Here is a 20212-nt window from a genome sequence, read left to right as displayed (position 1 = left end):
ATAATCAATGCTTGTGCCAAATTTCACGTTTCTTTGACACCGGAAAGTGAGAAAATTACATTCCGTACGTAAAATTTGGACGCTAATTCTTTTGCGCAAAGAATTGAATAATCGAGTTGGGACCCATTAGCTTTTCCTATTTATGACATAATCAATGCTCGTGCCAAATTTCACGTTTCTATGACACCGGAAAGTGAGAACATTACATTCCGTATGTAAAATTTGGACGCTAATTCTTTTGCTCATAGAATTGAATAATCGAGTTGGGACCCATTAGCTTTTCATATTTATGACATAAGCAATGCTCCTGCCAAATTTCGAGTTTCTATGACACCGGGAAGTGAGAGAATTAGATTCCGAACGTAAAATTTGGACGCTAATTCTTTTGCGCATAGAATTGAATAATCAAGTTAAGACCTATTAACTTTTCCTATTTATGACATAATCAATGCTCGTGCCAAATTTCACGTTTCTATGACACCGGGAAGTGAGAGAATTAGATTCCGTACGTAAAATTTGGACGCTAATTCTTTTGCGCATAGAATTGTATAATCAAGTTGGGACCTATTAACTTTTCCTATTTACGACATATTCAATGCCCGTGCCAAATTTTAAGTTTTTATGACATTGGAAAGTGAGAGATTTAGATTATGTACGTTAAATTTCGACGCTAATTCTTTTGCGCTAGAATTGAATAATCGAGTTGGGACCCAATTACTTTTCCTATTTTGGAGATAATCTATGTTTGTGCCAAATTTCATGTTTCTACGACATCGGGAAGTGGGAGAACTTTTGGCGAGTCAGTCAGTCAGTGAGTGAGTCAGTCAGTGAGTGAGTCAGTGAGGGCTTTCGTCTTTATATATATAGATTAGTAGCCAATCTACTGATATACAGAGGATTTTTTTTTCTTTCCTTTCTCTAATGTTTTGTCTTTGTGTTTCTTAATGCTATAAGCCAAAAGTTGAGTCAGAGGACTGATCATCATACATCTGATAGCCAATTTAAAACATATCTATGACCAGCCTGGTAATCCACTGCTTCTCTGTATAGTAGGGATAGGATTGAAGTCAAACAGATTGAGCAATATAGATTCGATTAACCTTATAAAACTTACTCCATCTTTTGAAACTCTTCTACTAGATTGGATTTCTGGCCTGGAGACATTCTTGCAAAAATGGCACCATTTAACAACAGCTATCACAAAAGGAGGAAGGAAAGGAATAAAATGCTTAGACCTTCAGTAAAATTTTCACCCATGACAAAATAGAAACATAATAGTTATGCAAATAAGACAAGTCTATATGGGAATTACATCTGCGAGCCCTGCAGCCAGAAGGTGCTCTTTGGTAAGATTATGATCAACCAGTGTAGCATTATCCGATATAACTAAATATCCCTCTACTGTACTTACAGCATAGGGTTACATAGCTTGGAGGTTGACTCAGCCTTCCATCCTTCCGAGGTCGGTAAAATGAGAACCCAGCTTGGTGGGGGGTAATAAGTAATAATTACCTGAAAGCGCTGCGGAACAAGTTGGCGCTATACAAATACCATGATTTGATTTTTTTTTTTTTTTTGATATTGTATATGTATTGAATGGAGATTACTGCACCAACTCAAGCTCTAACCATGAAGTACAGATAACTTTTCCTGCAGGGCTTCCATAGGCATGTGCCTTTGTATCTATAGGAAACTCCATCTTTAATTATAGAGCATTGCTAAGAGTTCAACATACAAGATTGTCAGAAATTACTGTATATTACCTTTGGCAGTAAGCTGTAGAAGTGTTGTACTAAAACCTGGTAAGTCTTCCCGGTCATGGCAAAGCAATAGCTGCTACTTGCTTGTGTTATATTACCTTTAGCAATATCAATCACCTGAAAAAAAATTGTGGAAAGGAAATAAGAAAAAAACAGGTTTATTTGATTATTCATTAGAAATTGTGACCAATTTTAACTGCTAATAAATGAATTTTTAGTTAAAATCATCCCCTGTAAATGGCCATTAAAGGGGTTGTCCCGCGCCGAAACGGGTTTTTTTTTTTTTTCAACCCCCCCCCCGTTCGGCGCGAGACAACCCCGATGCAGGGACGTACAGAAAGCTCACCGGAGCGCTTACCTTAATCCCCGCGCTCCGGTGACTTCTATACTTACCTGTGAAGATGGCCGCCGGGATCCTCTGCCTCCGTGGACCGCAGCTCTTCTGTGCGGTCCATTGCCGATTCCAGCCTCCTGATTGGCTGGAATCGGCACGTGACGGGGCGGAGCTACACGGAGCTACACGGAGCCCCATAGAGAACAGGAGAAGACCTGGACTGCGCAAGCGCGGCTAATTTGGCCATCGGAGGGCGAAAATTAGTCGGCACCATGGAGACGAGGACGCTAGCAACGGAGCAGGTAAGTAAAAAACTTTTTATAACTTCTGTATGGCTCATAATTAATGCACAATGTATATTACAAAGTGCATTAATATGGCCATACAGAAGTGTATAGACTCACTTGCTGCCGCGGGACAACCCCTTTAACACTTTCCAAACTGGCTAATCACATTTTCGGCAGACACAAACAAAGAATAGCTTGCATAAAATTTTCAGACAATGGTTGGCCAAAGAGCCCAAAATTTAGCCATTTCAAACAAGTTTTTTAGGGAGCTTTTAGAATGGGATTCAACATTTTTCACAATAGGTATCTTATATCCAGCAATTTAGCCATAAAACTATCACTGATCAAACCAAGATAGACAGATAGATAGATACTGTAGATAGATAGATAGATAGATAGATAGATAGATAGATAGATAGATAGATAGATAGAATCTGTGTCATCCAATCAAATAAACAGAAACAATGCTAAAACTCTGGAACTCCCATGAAGTCTTACTGCGGTTTCGTTAGCATCTGTATTTTCCATCTGGCTCCATGTTACAGATGCAGGGCAGCTGTCTGCTGGCTCACTTGCTTCAGTTAGAATCACTGTAGTATGATTTTGGACAATGCCAGAATTTCTTGCAACAGTTATTGCAGTCTGAATATTATCACCTACAGTGGAAAAATATAGCAAAGTTGCTAAAGTATTTTCTATTGTCCTAAATTATCTTCCTTTTCATTAGACCTCCCTACTTAATCACTTCAAGCTGATTGGCTGCATTTTAGGCTGTGTATTATGGCCACAATAACTTGACACCCCACACATCTTCTGACCTGAGCTTATATCACCATATGTTTTTGCACATTACCAATGATCATGGGTTTAATAAAGATGCTTACCTCATGAGCAACATGAGGATCGGTGATAAATGTACACTACTGCTTATTAATTTCAATACACTCCAGATTCACCGATTTCTCCATAAAGGATAAATGTAATATGTATGTTTTACGTAGAAATGAGTCCACCTGCTGTTTTAGAGGGACACTTCTGCTAAAACACATTTTCCATCCCTTCCCCACCTCACCTGATTGCCTGTCACACTCTAGACATCTCCTCTGTTTATTGCAGCCGTCTCCATGCAGTACAACCTCCTATCTGATGCTTATCAGGCACCATCTTGATGGTTTAAATTTTGCTTTCAGTTTCAAAACAATCCCATAATACATATATACAGCATTAGCTAGAGTATGTACCGTCTGTGCCTGCTGGATGGGCATGGCTCCCCTGTTCTTTTTGGGCACTAACTGGAATACCCCTTTAAACAGCTCCAAAAAAGGAGTTATCAGTCGAACAGTGATCTACCATAGTTTCTTTGCTCACTTGGAGAGGCTTTCTCTTGGTGGAATGCAGTGTACCCTCAATAAATACGGTGAAAACAAAAGTGCACATGATCGACCACAATCATGAGGGTGAGTGCATGCTTTCTGCTTGCATTCAGCCCACAGTCAAGCATGGAGGAGGTTGCATTTTGATTTGGAGATGTTTTGGAGTTAGTTCAGTTGCTGACTTACTAGAAATTTGAAGAAATCATGACTGATATCTGTCTTATTGGTCATGGTTTCAAACTACAGCAAGATAGTGACTGAAAACATACCTTCTGTCTTTGCAAAATGTATTTTCAGTCAAAAGAACAAAATACACTACCGTTCAAAAGTTTGGGGTCACCCAAACAATTTTGTGTTTTCCATGAAAAGTCACACTTATTCACCACCATGCGTTGTGAAATGAATAGAAAATAGAGTCAAGACATTGACAAGGTTAGAAATAATGATTTGTATTTGAAATAACATTGTTTTTACATCAAACTTTGCTTTCGTCAAAGAATCCTCCTTTTGCAGCAATTACAGCATTGCACACCTTTGACATTCTAGCTGTTAATTTGTTGAGGTAAGCTTGTGAAATTGCACCCCACGCTTCTAGAAGCATCTCCCACAAGTTGGATTGGTTGGATGGGCACTTCTGGCGTACCATACGGTCAAGCTGCTCCCACAACAGCTCAATGGGGTTCAGATCTGGTGACTGCGCTGGCCACTCCATTACCGATAGAATACCAGCTGCCTGCTTCTGCTGTAAATAGTTCTTGCACAATTTGGAGGTGTGTTTAGGGTCATTGTCCTGTTGTAGGATGAAATTGGTTCCAATCAAGCGCTGTCCACTGGGTATGGCATGGCGTTGCAAAATGGAGTGATAGCCTTCCTTATTCAGAATCCCTTTTACCCTGTACAAATCTCCCACCTTACCAGCACCAAAGCAACCCCAGACCATCACATTACCTTCACCATGCTTAACAGATGGCGTCAGGCATTCTTCCAGCATCTTTTCATTTGTTCTGCGTCTCACAAACGTTCTTCTTTGTGATCCAAACACCTCAAACTTGGATTCATCCGTCCACAACACTTTTTTCCAGTCTTCCTCTGTCCAATGTCTGTGTTCTTTTGCCCATCTTAATCTTTTTCTTTTATTGGCCAGTCTCAGATATGGCTTTTTCTTTGCCCACTGCCCTGAAGCCCAAAATCCCGCAGCCGCCTCTTCACTGTAGATGTTGACACTGGTGTTTTGCGGGTACTATTTAATGAAGATGCCAGTTGGGTACCTGTGAGGCGTCTGTTTCTCAAACTAGAGACTCTAATGTGCTTATCTTCTTGCTTAGTTGTGCAACGCGGCCTCCCACTTCTTTTTCTACTCTGGTTAGAGCCTGTTTGTGCTGTCCTCTGAAGGGAGTAGTACACACCGTTGTAGGAAATCTTCAATTTCTTAGCAATTTCTCGCATGGAATAGCCTTCATTTCTAAGAACAAGAATAGACTGTCGAGTTTCAGATGAAAGTTCTCTTTTTCTGGCCATTTTGAGCGTTTAATTGACCCCACAAATGTGATGCTCCAGAAACTCAATCTGCTCACAGGAAGGTCAGTTTTGTAGCTTCTGTAAAGAGCTAGACTGTTTTCAGATGTGTGAACATGATTGCACAAGGGTTTTCTAATCATCAATTAGCCTTCTGAGCCAATGAGCAAACACATTGTACCATTAGAACACTGGAGTGATAGTTGCTGGAAATGGGCCTCTATTCACCTTTGTAGATTTTGCACAAAAAAACAGGCATTTGCAGCTAGAATAGTCATTTACCACATTAGCAATGTATAGAGTGCATTTGTTTAAAGTTAGGACTAGTTTAAAGTTATCTTCATTGAAAAGTACAGTGCTTTTCCTTCAAAAATAAGGACATTTCAACGTGACCCCAAACTTTTGAACGGTAGTGTAGGTACAGAAGAACATGGTTTGGCCACACCGGCTGCAATCTAATTGAACTCCTTTCAGATTATCTGGGCTGGTGTGTTTGAGGTGTGTAAGTTTGGACCCAAAATCACATGAAGCCAAGGGCGTAACTATAGGGCATGCGGTTGTACCCGGACCCAGGAGCCTTAGGGGGCCCATAAGGCCTCTCTTCTCCATATAGGGAGCCCAGTACCATGAATAAAGCATTATAGTTGGGGGGACTGTTACAGGTTTTGCATTGGGGCCCAGGAGCTTCAAGTTACACCCCTGATTGGAGCCAAAACTATAGACAAATGAACCAATAGAATGCCCCAATTTTGCACATCTGTGATTGCTGCTAAGGGTGGATACTTTGCTGTGAGAAAAAAAATTAATGAAATCAAGACTCAATTCATTTGTACACAATGTTTATGAGTACAAAACATGTTTATTTGCCTAAATACCTCCACATTTATCACAAACTACTGCAGCATCTTTTGTTAATGTCTGAAAAATCGATTATTTGGGTAGTATATTGAAATTAATGAGCAACAGTGTATGATGGCTGGAGTCCCCATTGTTGAGTCCTCCAAAGAATATTAGGTTCCGAGCCCACATTCCGGAGCACTGTTCACGCATGCGTTCTGCCTCTCCATTGAAAAGCCTATGATAAAGAAAAACAGCCTTCACCCTTAGACTATATTTACATGGCTGATTTTATCGTGCGAGTTTTGAGTGTTGAGAGACGCACAAAACTCTCATGGAAATAGATCCCAGTATTTACAATGGGTCTATTTACATGTGGGATATTTCTCCTGCAGTGATGCTGCAAGAAGGAAAAATTGCAGTATGCCCTATTTTTTAGTGATATCACCCATTATTTCCTGTGGGAAACAAAAACTACATCGCACTCGCATGGCATGTGTGAGTGCGATGCGATGTGACTTTTACCATTATAAGTACTGGAGAAACATGTATTGCGATCATACATATATTTCCTATCTAGAGATGAGCGAGCACGCTCCGATAAGCCAGTTACTCGAGCGAGCATCACTCTTCTCGAGTAACTGCATTCTTATCCGAGCAGGCTTGGGGAGGCGGCCGGGGGTAGCGAGAGAGATCTCTCTCACTCTCACCCGGCTCCCACCCGCTCACCCCCGCCACCCCCCGAGCCTGCTCGGATGAGAATGCAGTTACTCGAGAAGAGTGATGCTCGCTCGAGTAACTGCCTTATCCGAGCGTGCTCGCTCATCTCTGCTCCTATCCTGTGGAAAGGTAATACCAAATATGTGTATATTATTTATTGTCATAAAAAGTGTATTTGTAAAAGTTTTCTTTTCAAATGTGTTTTTTTTTTTTTTCGTGCTTAAAGTCTTCAGCTTATTTTTAATTTCAGTGATAGTTTTATATGTGTAAAGTGCTGTAATCTGTCTACAGGCTGGAATGTTAAGCTTAATTATAATAATAACAACAAGTCTTCATACCTAGGGTTCCCATTGTTACACCAAATTGGCATGTTATAACTTCCTTTAGTGGCTGTAACCATTTGAAATCCAGGATGTGATACATCAAGATTCATTACCAGCTGAATTTGATGAGACGTTCTAACAAGAAAACCATAAAGTACAGACACTTTCTTCTGTTTATTTCTCCCACTGAGAACACCCTTTCCTATGCTGTATACTGATGAATGAGATTAGAAGCTCTTTTTGGAAATAGTGGACATTATATGGTATATACTGTACCTGTAATCATAACAGTGCGGATTAATGCATTGTTCATCTCCATTAACGCTGGTTGGGTTTCTGGTTTCAACCTATTTTCAAGTATCAAAAGACCTAGAAATACAAGGTCTGATTCCACCTCCTCCCTTAAATAAAATGGACATTTATAACATGAGAAATTCAAGAGTACATAGTAATTTGATGCAATTAAAAACTTTATGCTATTAAAAGTCCTCCAAATATATTTTATATTAATCTATGTAGAAACAAAATGTCCAGTTTGCAGTACTTGAAAGAAATGCATTTTGTGATTCCTATAAGATATTACCTTGAGTAGCTTTCTGTATTCAGATCTTTTGGACATTGTATAGTTTTATATGCTAGACCTATCACTCTGAATCCCTGGAGAGTATATAATTGAAGCTCACAGGAAAAGTTTTCAGGGACTGGGAAAAGAAACAAATGTTAGTATTCCTAATCATTTTTTCACAGTCACACTGTTATTTTTTTTATTTATATTTTAATATTTATTACAGAGCAACTCCAGTGAAAACACATTTTTGCATGCCTGCACCCCTCACCTTATTGCCTGTTACACCCTGCACTGATGAAGGGCAAATACCCTGAATCAGCTGTCTGTGCATGAAGTTTGGCTTTGCTTTTAATTCCCAGTCATTTTTACAAAGCTTGTATAAAGACTGTAACTTTGGCTTAAAGGAATGCTGCCTTCCAATAGGTGGCACTGTGGAGGTATTATTCCGTCTCCCTTATTTGCATATTACCCAGAGGAGCATGGATGGCCTTTTGAGTCTCCTCACTTACCATCTAGGTGCTCTCCCTACGGAGAAAAGATAGTGTTTCTGATTCTAGAGGTCTGGCTGATCTATCAGTTTTCACCAATTCACTAAATGTAATGTCATCCACTAACCAGACAGATCAGAAAAATAAATGCAACACTTATTTTAGTTGCTTTTTATCTATCTATCTATTTATCTATCTATCTATCTATCTATCTCATATCCATCTACTTACCTATCTACCTATCCATCCATCCATTTAGCTAGCTATCTTATCAAATGATAATCATTACCTGATTTAGGGCTGCAAAAGTTTGTTACCATTTCAGGCGCTCCCTTCATGAAAACCAAGTGTTCCTCACTTCCTACAACTTGGGATATAACAGACATGCGCTGGAGGCTTGAGGAAAATGGAAGTTGTTGTAGTATAATAAGCCCATCCACTGTAATCTACCAAAAAATATTACAATCCAGCAAAATAAAAAGAACAGTTTTAAGAAAATAAGTAGGAAATGTAGCTCAAAATATTGTCTATTACTAAATTTACATACATATATCCATCTAAATATATCTCCATATTGCCACCTCCCTCTTCCTATTCACATGATGGAATATACAGTATAAGGGCTTATTTACATAAGCGTATATCAGCCGGCGTTTTTTTTTCGACCAACCAATATACGCTACCATCTGGGCCGTAGAAGTTCGTGAATGGGCGCCCATTCAGATGGCATGGGACCCAGCGCATATACACCGGGCTTACTTACACGAGAGTATATCAGCTGCTGTTTTCACGGCCGGACGATATACGCTTCCATCTAATCTTAGCTCCGCCCCCATCCTGCCCACACTATTAGCAAAGAGCTGGAGTGGAGGAGAGAGGCAGAGAGCCGGTAAGGGGGAGGGAAGGGTGGAACTGCTCAGATGGAAGCGTATATCGGCCAGCTGGAAAATACCGGCCGATATACGCTCATGTAAATCAGCCCTAAAGAATAGATAACTAATGTTAGAATGCTGCTGCCTCTTCTGTGTCCATCTCAGTAATTGTTCTACATGCTCAGTCTTGCTCATCTCTCTGTTTCATTGAGTATGTGGAGTGATCCCTGGTGTGGTGAGTGGCTGCTTCTGAAGTTGCTGCATCTTCTCTGATGTCAGAAGACATGGTGAGCAAGTCATAAGAGAGTCAAGCAATCTTACTGCAGAGAAGCAAGACTGAGTAGTGTGAGCACCTTGAAACATTTACTGAGGTGGACTGGACACAGAGAGGCTCTTTAATAAAAACAGCAGGTGGCGCTATTCTAACATTGGTGCTGGGGATATAAAAATTTTAATAAGTATAATTGCAAAAATGTTTATAATTATGAGGTGGATTCAACGATTATCATTTTTTTGTGTGTGCACAAAAAGGAAAGGGAGAGTGCTATGGTCCTCTAAATTGTAACGTTTGATATACTCATATAGTCCTACTCCTCTAATGGAAATGCAAGCATTTTAAAAAAAACTCAGTCTAAAAGAAAAAATAAAATTCCTTTAAATGGATGTTAGAAATTGTATTATTGTAAGTATTGGTTTATCCTACTTACTGTATTAGAAGAACTTCCAGGCTTCACAATAAGATGATGTTTTCTTGAAAAATTTTCATTTCTGTCTACTTGACAGTCTTGGTCAATTTCCTATTAAAAGCATTCAATAAAATGTTAACTATGTAATGTATGAAAAAGTACTGTATATACCAGAAGGTCAGCAATGTAAATGCATGACAGTTCCACAATGATTAGCAGAAAATAGAACCTACTTCACAAAGAATCAAAAGATTTACATAAAACAACTGATAAAGTGAAGCTGTGGAGGTGCCGCTGGATGCATAGGAAAGGCTAGGGCCCATTTACATGTCCCTAAGCCTTTCACGTGCGCCCGCTAGTGCCATAAAAGCGTCTGAACGGCAAAGGGCCCAGCGCATATACGCCTAGGCCGCAATGCTATAGGGCCTGGGGAGACATTCCCGATTCCCTCCCTCTCACTGGCTCACCTCCTCTCTCCTACCCTATGGTGGTTTGCAATGAGAGGGGGCGGGATGAGGGTGGAGCTAAGCTCCCACCCCTCCCCACCCCTTTTCCGTATCTAGCAATGGGAGGGGGCAGAGCGGGATGAAGCTTAGCTCTCCCCCCATCCCTCCCATTGCAAACAGCGGCAAGGGGTAGAGAGGAGAAGAGAAAGGGGAGGGAGTTTAACAGCTAGCGTAGGCTCCCTTCTCCAGCAGCTAGCATTGGCCTTCATAGGAATCGAGCGCTTTTAAGCCATGGAAATACGCCCCTGTGCACTGATACATTGTCAGCCAATGCATTAGAGGGGCAGCGTATATCGGAGGGTGTGAAAACCTGGCCAATGTACGCCCATGTGAATAAGCCCTTAGTGTAAGGGTGGGTCAATTACATAATTATAGTACATGTATGTTGATGATGTAATATGTAGTGACAGTTTGGAACAGCTACTTTTTTTCCTTAAAATATCTGCAGTTGTTTTTTCTTTTTTTATTATTCTAACATTCTAAGAACCATATGAGGGCTTGTTTTTTTGCTGAAAGAGTTGTATTTTTTAATGGTACCATTTAATGTACCATGCAACGTAGTGGAAAAACTGTAAAAGATTTTTTATGTGGTGTGAAATGGAAAAAAAGGAATTGCACCATTTTTTTTTTTGGGGGGGGGGGAGGATAGCTTAGTTTTTATGGCATCTACAGCGCTGTAAAAATAACATATTTAATAGGCATTTATGCATGGCAGCAATGGAAGCCTTCACTGAAGCCCACGCTGCCATGCTAAACCTTGAGCACCCCATACCTGCATTGTGGGGGCCGCAGAGGGAGTTTCTCCGCTAACTGGCTGCTTAAATGTACAGTCACCTTTGACCATGCCATCTATATAGTATATGGCCACAATCGTTGCCAGTGGCTGTCAGCTGTCAGAAAGTGCTGATGACCAAAGGATATAGAATGGACTAGGATCCAATATGTTGGTGCTATATAAATCAAGATAATGATTATGATGATTATTGTTATTAATGCAACAGGAACGGGGAATTTTTAGATGGTATTACCTCTTTCATTAATATTGCCACCAAAACGTAAAAAGTCCCTATACAGTTGATCTTAGCCACGGCTTATTCACACGGGTGTATTTTCACTGATTACATGTGCAAATTTTGCAACATAATATCGATTTCAATGGGTTCATTCACATGAGCGTGTTTTGTGCGCTCATTGAAATACGCAGAATGTTCTATTTTTATGGGTCTTGCGCATAGATATAGCACATATTAAGCTAACTAAATTTAATTGCACATTGAAATCAATGAGAGCATACCCGATTGTTCTTTTGTGTGCGCAAATAGGCAGGGCATCCGTGCGCAAAAAATACAGTAAAATACACACGCACAGGCAAAAACGCAATGCCTATTTTGCAAATGTGCACTTAATTCCACTTACACCTGTATGAAGCTGGCCTTAATGAGACGTTTAAGCAAAACCCACTGTTGATCATCTACTTTTCTTTAACTTACTTGCTATTTTTCTTTTCAGCAGTGTCAATATTAAGGCTTCCTTCACAAGACCGTGACATAATTGCGCTCTGAATGGAGCCCAATCACATATTCTTGCGAGCGTTCCTGCGCAGGTAAGTATCCTTTTCTGTGTTGCCGGCCTTGTTCACATTGGGCATTCTGATGAGTAAGCGGGCCAGCCAAATTAAGTCACCAGAGTTAGTAATTAACACCACAAAATTGTGCAGTTCCGAGAGCAATTTTGTGCAAACAAACGCACATTTGTGCACACCCATAAACCCCTATTGAGCCCACAAAAATAATCGGCGGCGAAAATGCCTGCAGGAAATCGACCAATGTGAGTGAACACATTAAAACCTAAGAGGTTTTAATGGTTGTGCTTCCAGCATGCAAAAACCTGCACAAAAGTGCTCGTGTGAAGCAGGCCTAATGCTCCTTTTATACTACACAATTCCTGTTTCCTCGAGCGGACATGCTGGTCACATCATCACCAGCTCGTTCGCGCAGCCTGTTTAGACAGGCAGATTCATCGTTCACTTCTCGTTCAGGGTTTCGTATTCCCTATGTGAAACACTAAACAAGAAGTGTTTAAAGAGAACAACAAGTAAATGAGCCAACGATGATTTTTAGTCCTGTAGAAACTGAATGACAAGCGAACGATTTTCATTCGTTATTTAGTCGCGTTTAGACCAAACAATTTAAATAATAATCGTTCCTTCTAAATGCACCTTTAATTAAAGCTACATTTGTCGCCTTTGATTTATCAATGTACCTCTTGCTATTATATGTTTTGTTGCTAAGGCCTTTTCCCACGAGCGTAAATACGCCGACAGCGTTTTTACGTTTTCACGCCTGCTCCATATAAGTGCCTGAATTTTTCCGGGATCACAGCCAGCATTTTCTCATCTATTCACACAAAAAATACGGAAAAATATGCCACATCCCGGAAAACCCACGCTCTACCAAAATCCTCAGGATGCATTCCAGTGCCTATATAGAGGAACTAGTATGCTTTTCGCAGCGTTGGACGCTGCAAAAATGCCGCCCCCTCCATTCTCTTTCCCTGCTCCCATAGGAGTCTATAGGACCCGCCGGCGTATATGGGCCAAAAAATAGTTTCAGAACTATCTTTTAGCTGAGCAAATATGCCCTGGCCACATATATGTTCTATTTTGCACGCTGCCGGCGTATTTACAGCATTGGAAGCTAATGCTTCACATGGGTACCGTATATGCGCCCGGGCATGAAAACGTGGCGTATATGCGCTCGTGGGAATAAAGCCTAAGGTTGATTTAAAAGGTTATTCCCATCTTAACCCCTTAAGGACCAAGCATGGTAAATATATGGCGCTTGTTCCTGCGCTTTAATTCCGATAGTAAAAATACAGCGCGGGATTAAAAACTCTGCTCCTGCAGTCATGCTTCAGGTCTCGTTGTCAGCTGTGAGACACAGGTAAGAACCAGGAGGAGAAGGGAGAAGCGTTTTTTCTGGCTACATAGCGCTCAACAAGAGCTACATACCTAGGAGTAAAAGTGGAAGTGTTAGATCCGCTACGTGACCCGACAAGCACATAGCCCTGGTTGCCTCCTGCAACAGCAGAGCTGCCAGACCCTGATCAGCTCTACCAGTGACTGCTGTCACTACAGGGGAATGTGACCAATCAGAAGCAGCGCTCAGTCATTCATTGCATGACAGCTGAGCACTGCCTCTGATTGGTCACAGCACTTAGCCAATCAGAGGCAGCGCTTTCAGGAGGCGGGGATTTTTAATTCCCGGCCAGAAGAAAATGCTTTAGGACAGTGCAGGGGAGCCGGAGAGAAGACGCGCCGGAGCCCTGACAGCACCAGAGAGGTGATGTTTTTTTTTTTTTTAAAGCACCTGGGGCTTATTTTAAGGGAAGGGTTTATATTTCAAGCCCTTCCCCGAAAATCCCTGCGGGGGTTACCTTCATCCCATTGCTTTCAATGGGGCGCCAGCAGTGCTGGCCCCATTAAAAGCAGTGGGATGGCATTGCCTCCTCTGCCACAGCTGTGACAGTGTGGCAGGGGATTCTTTCGTCCCTGCAGGGAGTCCCATCATCACTGTACACTGAGACATTGCTATCACTGCTGCCAGAGTGTTCAGTGATTAGAGGCCCTTCATGGAGCAACTGCGCTTCTCCAAGCACAGCTGCTCCAGTGGACGGGCAAAGTCTCATGCGCTGTACATATGAAACTTTGCCAGTTCGCGCTTTTTGCGCTAATGCGTGGAGCACATTTTCTTTGCACACATAGGCGCATAAAAAACACGCTCCTCTGACCGCGGCCTTAATAAAGATTTTTCTTGTTGCTTTTTTGTTGATTTCCTTGTTGGTCTTTTTATAAAGATAGAATGGGTGACACAATTCTACCTTTAGTGGTTGTAATTGCTTCTTAGTGTAGTCAGACACCTCTTATATGTATTTTGCATAAACTTAAATAAAATATCCGCCTTTTTACTTTGTGGTCTTATAATATTACACAATGCAGTATATTTGCTGTCATGAAAATATTAAAAAACGAAGAGAAAAAAACTGGATAGCTGTATGCTGTATTTTACCATTAGATGGCAGCATTACCCAATTTGTGCCTTCAAACATCTTAAGGTCCATTGGATCTCCTTGTATTTTCCCATCCAAAATGATCAATGAGTGGCAGCATGTCATCGCAGCTAGAAGTGGGCACCAGGGCATATTATTTCCATTTGTAAACATATGAACTTTCTGAAATCTCAAATAAAGAAAAACAGAGTAAGCTGATCACATGACATCATATTATTGTCAAAGTGAATATCCAGAGGAATACAATTTTAATTAGCAATAAAATAGTCGCATTCATACTAATATGAAAATGCAAGATCAAGCTTAAATATCACTTCACAGTGCTCTACTGATACTAGCTTTTCGCTCATACGCCTCTTTCTTTTCCAGAGGAGGAGAAGATAGAGAAGAATAAGAATAATAAACACAAAGAAAGCATTTCAACTCCATGCAGATGTTGTCCATAATCAGCCATGAACCTAGAACCCCAGCGCTACAAGGCAATAGTGCTAGCCACTGAGCTACCTAGCTCCTTCCTTCTTCCTCCTCCTGCTTCTTCTTCTCTGGAGGAAGAGGAGAAAATGAAGAAGGAGAAGAAAAAGTAGAAGATTTTCTTATTCTCCTTAATCATATTCTTCATTTTCTCCTTTTCCTTCTCCTTCCAGCCCTACTTATACTACTACGACTTCTCCTCCTCCTCCTTAATCTTCTTCGCATTCTTATTTTTCTCCTTCTCCACTAGCAGGGTAGAAAGACGGAGAAGGAAGAACAAACATTAGGCCTCCTGCACACAGCCGGAAATTCTGCGGCGGGATTTCCTGCAGAATTTTCGCCCATGCCCGCTGCCATAGGATTTGCATTAGATAATGCAATCCTATATAGACAGCCACGATTTGACCGCATGAAAACTCGTGCAGTAAACAAGTCGTGGCATGTCCTATTTCTGTGCGAGCCTCACAGAATTTTATGAGAATTTGATGAAATTAGGAATGGGTTATTCTCAGAATGTATAGGTTCTCTTTAAGAGGTTAAGGTGACCCTCAGGGCCTAGACACACAAAGATGGGCACAGCGCATCTCTGATTACCTGATGCACAGTGTCCATAGTATGCATCGGTAGTCTAACTATATGCTGTTTTAACTGGACATGTGGACAGCGCTGGTTAATCACAGCAGGTTTACTGTTTTAGAGCGGCATCACACGAGTGTATTGCAGAATATGCTCGCTTTTTTGTGCAGAGAACAAGTGTGCTTTGCGTTATGCATATTTGTGCAGACACCCTAGTTAACAAGGGCGGGGGAATCGCCCTATTAAGCCAAACAAGGTGTGCGTGCGTTTTGCGCATATCTATGCGTACATATGTGTGCATTGTGCACCTCCCATAGACTTCTATGGGACTCTTTAGTGCGCAAATGTGCACAACATAGAGCTGGCCCTATTATTTAGCACCTGCGTGAACCGCATGCAAAAAAAAGAAATGAGAATAAACCCAATGAAATCAATGGGTTCTATTCTTTGTGTATTGCATGCAGGATTTTTCCACTCAAAAAATACGCTCGTGTGACGCCACCTTTAAACTGATGATGCAAACTAATGCACAGTGTACATCAGGTAGCCAGAGAAGCCGATGCAGCCATCTTTGTTTTTCCAGAACTGGAGGGTCGCTTTAAAGTTGCCAAATGAATCTGCAATCTTATGTTTTCAGGACTTTATGCTCCCATAAGGTTATGTTCACACCCAGCTGATTTATTGCAGAGAATTATTTGATTAAACATCTGTTCTGTAGATCCGAATGACATGTTTTTTTCCAGTATGTGCATTTTACAAGCCCTATTCAGAAGCGTAGCACAGATTTATAAACTATATAGAGAGTGAGGTATATACAGGAAGCCAGTGAAAGTTAGGGAACTGCACTCCATAGTTTTACTGCAAAGGTTATTTATACAGTGGAAAATAAAGATAATTACCTGCTATCAATTGATGGAACTACTCCCCACAAATCAAGGCCATCTTCAGTTAAAGTGCCTGTCTGAAAAACAGTAATGCAACGCTCAAAGGGTTGTACAGATTTATGTAGGTTACACTATTAACCTGGAGTGTATGCTACATTGAACCAATTCCTCAGATATGAGAAGTCTTATGTATACACAGTTCCTCAAATAAGGATATTTTCATTAATTGACAGCAAATTAATTGACAGCAAGGAAATCTTGAAAATAATGAAGAATTGAATCACAAGGGTGAAATGTATTCACACTGGCATCACTGATCTAAGTCCTCGGGGTGATGTGCGCCAAACTTATAAAGAGGTGCATGCTTCTTATGTATTTGCTGCATATTTGGCTAGTCTGTGCACCAAAATGTGAAACATACGCCAACTATGATACTTTACAGAAGTTCCTTTTATAAATTCTGGTATGTGTCTTGGGCCATAAGAAAACACCCCCTCCCTTTTTGGCTAAGCCCCATCTGCTTTTATAAACATGGCAAATAGGGCACAGAAAGATTTTAAAAAATTGCACATTTTTGTGCAAGTATGACTTGCACAAAATTGTGCAACTTTTTTTTACATAAGAAAACTGGCACAAAAGTAACTCTTACCTTATCAAAACAGACTAGATTTATTCTCCCACACACGTTGATTCTTTCAGGACTGAGGCAAAATATCTTTTTCTTCTTGAGCCGTTTTTGAGCATACATGATGGCTGTTGCTACTGCAGCAGGAAGCACAGGAGGTATTGCAGCGGTGACTGCAAGTAATGATTTGACAACAATATCTCGTACGGATGCCTAGAATGTAAACCGTTCCATTGTTACTTTTTATAGAGTAGTACATAGTAATTCTATAGTAAGGTCCAAAAACATTAAATCTAATGGCACACAAGCAATGAAGATGGTAATAAAGACAGGTTGAAAAATACTAGCATTAGGGTGGGTTCACATGACTGTATTGCGTGCGCAAATGTTGTACTTGCAATACGCAGGGACAATACCCATTGATTTCAATAGGTTCACTCATGACCGCCGTTTTTCCACGCATTTGTTGCACCAAAAGTCCCCATAGAAGTTTATCGGGGGTGCGAAAATGTGCACGTTATACGCAAGGAGATGCACAATATGTACAATATGGACGAAGAACACAGTATATTAGTGTGTATTTCATGTTTTAGATCATTTATGTTTTTTGTGAGAGCTGGGATTCAGAAAACAGCACTGCTTTAAAGAGAATCTGTCACCTACTTTTAGCCCTATAAACTAAATTTATGGGCTGTAAGTAGGTGACCCAATGACTCTGACAATGTAAGGCTTCTTTCCCACGAGCGTATATCGACCCGCCATTTTCAGGGTGGCCGATATATGCTGTGATCTGATGCATTGGTTTCTAATGCATCAGATCACATGGCCGTATTCCCGTGATGTAAAAGTGTGACTGCTAAACTCCCTTCCTCTTCTCTCTTCTACCCCGGCTAATTGCAATGGGAAGGGGCGGAGCGAAGCCATGGACAAGGGGCGGAGCTAAGCTCCCACCCCTTCCCCGAAACTTGTCTGTAGCCAGCAATGGGAGGAGGAGGGATGGGTCACCACTTAGCCCCGGCCCCTCCAATTGCAATCAGCCAGAGGGGAGGAGAGAGGAGGTGAGCCGCCGAGGGGGAGGGAAGGGGAAGGCTCAACGGCATGGCAGCCACGGCGTATATGCGCCAGGGCCAATGCTGTCTGAACGGGCACACAAACTGTTACGTGTGCTGCTGGGATCTGTAGTTCTAAGCTTCCTAACAGCACAGCCCTCACAGGGTTAATTGATTGAGCTGGCTGGGTGTGGTACTTCCTCATAGCCAATCTCCTGGGTCTGTGCTCACATATAAACCCAGCTCCTGGTCAGTCTCTGTCTGGTGTTCAAGGTGAGCAGTCATGAATCCTTGTTTGTTGAAGTTTGCTGTGTGATTTGTGCCCTGTGCTGCTGGTTCATGTCCATTTGTTCGATTATATTCTGTCAGTTTTGTGTCAGCTTGCTGTGTGACCTGTGATCTATGTCCTGTCCTGTTGCAGCTTGCTGTGTGAACTGTGTCTGGTGCTGCTGGACTCCTGTTTAGTGTAGGGACTAGCGGTATACCCAGGAGCTGTGAAGTGGCCCGCTAGCTTTCATGATTTGTACAAAATGTCAACTAATACCTGGTATTTATATTCAGCTTCCTATCTGTTACTAGTGGTTGCATTTTGGCTGCTGTATGCTGTGTATTCTGGCTCTGTGTGTCCTGTTGTTCAGTCCCTGTCATGTGTCCTGTTCTGGTGCGTGGCTCCTCGGATCAGCTAGGGGTCAGATCCGAAGACCGCTGGGCTGCCCTTATTGGGACAATGTCCCTCATAGCACAGGGTCAGATTGCCAGAAAACCGTGTGACCCTGGTGAAACCCGTGTGCATACCTAGTCCTCCTTTGGGTCATGATCATATGGGCCCCGTGTTTAGTTTTGCCCACACGATCGTAACACAAACTTTGCATTTGAGCACCGGTTCATGAGTTTTTACTGCTAAGATCGTAGTGTAAGTCGGATGGCCGTGAAAACGGCTGAGAATATATGCTCGTGGGAACAAAGCCTAAATGTTATACTTACTACACCTGTTGTTCCCACGGAGTCAGCGCTGAAAGTTGCTGCTTAATGCATTGAGCACCATGCTAAGTAGTCCATCTGTTCTAATTTTATATTGGGTGGAGTACTTAGCAGCGCCGCTCAATGGACTGCAACGGTGGCTCTCAGCACTGAAACTGGAAGTCTAGGGAAGACTGGAGTCTGGGGAAGGTAAGTATAACACATCCCTGGGGTCACCTACCTTTAGCCCATACACCTAGCCTATAGTGCTAAAAGTAGGTGACATGCTGGCACTAAAGTTGGCCAAATACTTTACATAGCTTGATTGGCCAACAATTACATCTGTCCCGTCCCCCATATACACATGCATGCTGGCTCAGCCATGCATGCATGTATTCTCAGTGGGGAGAGGGGAGTAAGCTGCTCTGCTAAACACCACTGGTGTATCTTTCCTGAGGACAAAAGGATTTTTTTTTCATTCATTATGTAGCTTTTACCCCAGTATATATAAGTTGACTAGTGTTATCTTGGTTAGTTGTTCATTTCTATCTGAAACTCCTGGAGTCCTTTGCCTCAAATGGTCATGTCATCTCAATTCTGACCAACTCAGATTTACTTGGTGTTATGTGTTAAGCTTCTAGTCAGTTTCTCAGTCAGCCTAATTGCTTTGTGATTGCAGAAACTGCTTAGATAGGAGATACAGACCCTCCTATCACAGTTACTGATTATGATCACACAGCTCCTGTCACACAGGTAGAATAGAGGAGATCACAGTTCATCCTCCTGACTGCATACTTATTGTCTGTAGATTATTTATGCTAATACAGAATGTAATGACATTGTGCTTACCATAAGCATAGATAGTACAGTCTCTAGCTGCTCATTTACTGTTGTGACAATGCATTATGGGATTGTTGTGAAAGTGGAAGCAAAAATCTCAGCATCAAGATGGTGCCTGATAAGCATTAGACAGGAGGCTGCACTGCATGGAAGTGACTGCAATTTACGGAGGAGACCTCCAGAGCTGCTCATGCTTGTCAGACGAATTGTGTGCCCACTGGGTGGATCTTCACCAAACTTTGTTAGAAAATGACGTTGCACACTAATAACAGACTGGTAGACATGAAAATCAAGGACTCAAAATGATCTACTGTCTTCGTTGGCAGCCATTTTGTCTGCACAGTAGAATAAAACATTTCAGGCCTCATTTAACAAAACTGTTTGAGAGAAAGATTGGCCATAGCAACCAATCACAACGCAGCTTTCCTTCTACCATTTTACCTCAGCAGCTAAAGAAATGAAAGCTGCGT

The 20212-nt window shown here is 41.5% G+C and overlaps 1 protein-coding gene across 2 annotated transcripts in view; it reads right to left on the bottom strand.

The window, feature by feature from the left end:
- LOC136626962 (probable cation-transporting ATPase 13A4) overlaps positions 1-20212 on the bottom strand; it is a 119301-nt gene that overhangs the window by 30199 nt on the left and 68890 nt on the right. Inside the window, exons 12-21 of one of the 2 annotated variants that reach the window (XM_066601919.1) lie at positions 16918-17106; positions 16284-16345; positions 14356-14506; positions 9785-9874; positions 8495-8651; positions 7733-7850; positions 7426-7550; positions 2880-3037; positions 1764-1877; positions 1115-1194 (exon numbers count right to left, since the gene is read on the bottom strand). In XM_066601919.1, coding sequence (XP_066458016.1) covers positions 1115-1194; positions 1764-1877; positions 2880-3037; positions 7426-7550; positions 7733-7850; positions 8495-8651; positions 9785-9874; positions 14356-14506; positions 16284-16345; positions 16918-17106 — 1244 coding nt within the window. The remainder of the gene's footprint in view (positions 1-1114; positions 1195-1763; positions 1878-2879; positions 3038-7425; positions 7551-7732; positions 7851-8494; positions 8652-9784; positions 9875-14355; positions 14507-16283; positions 16346-16917; positions 17107-20212) is intronic. The other variant, XM_066601927.1, reaches the window with a different exon arrangement.

The sequence above is a fragment of the Eleutherodactylus coqui genome, chromosome 1 (genome assembly GCF_035609145.1).
Source record: "Eleutherodactylus coqui strain aEleCoq1 chromosome 1, aEleCoq1.hap1, whole genome shotgun sequence".
Taxonomy (NCBI): Eukaryota; Metazoa; Chordata; class Amphibia; order Anura; family Eleutherodactylidae; genus Eleutherodactylus; species Eleutherodactylus coqui.
This window is presented reverse-complemented; position numbering and strand designations above follow the sequence as displayed.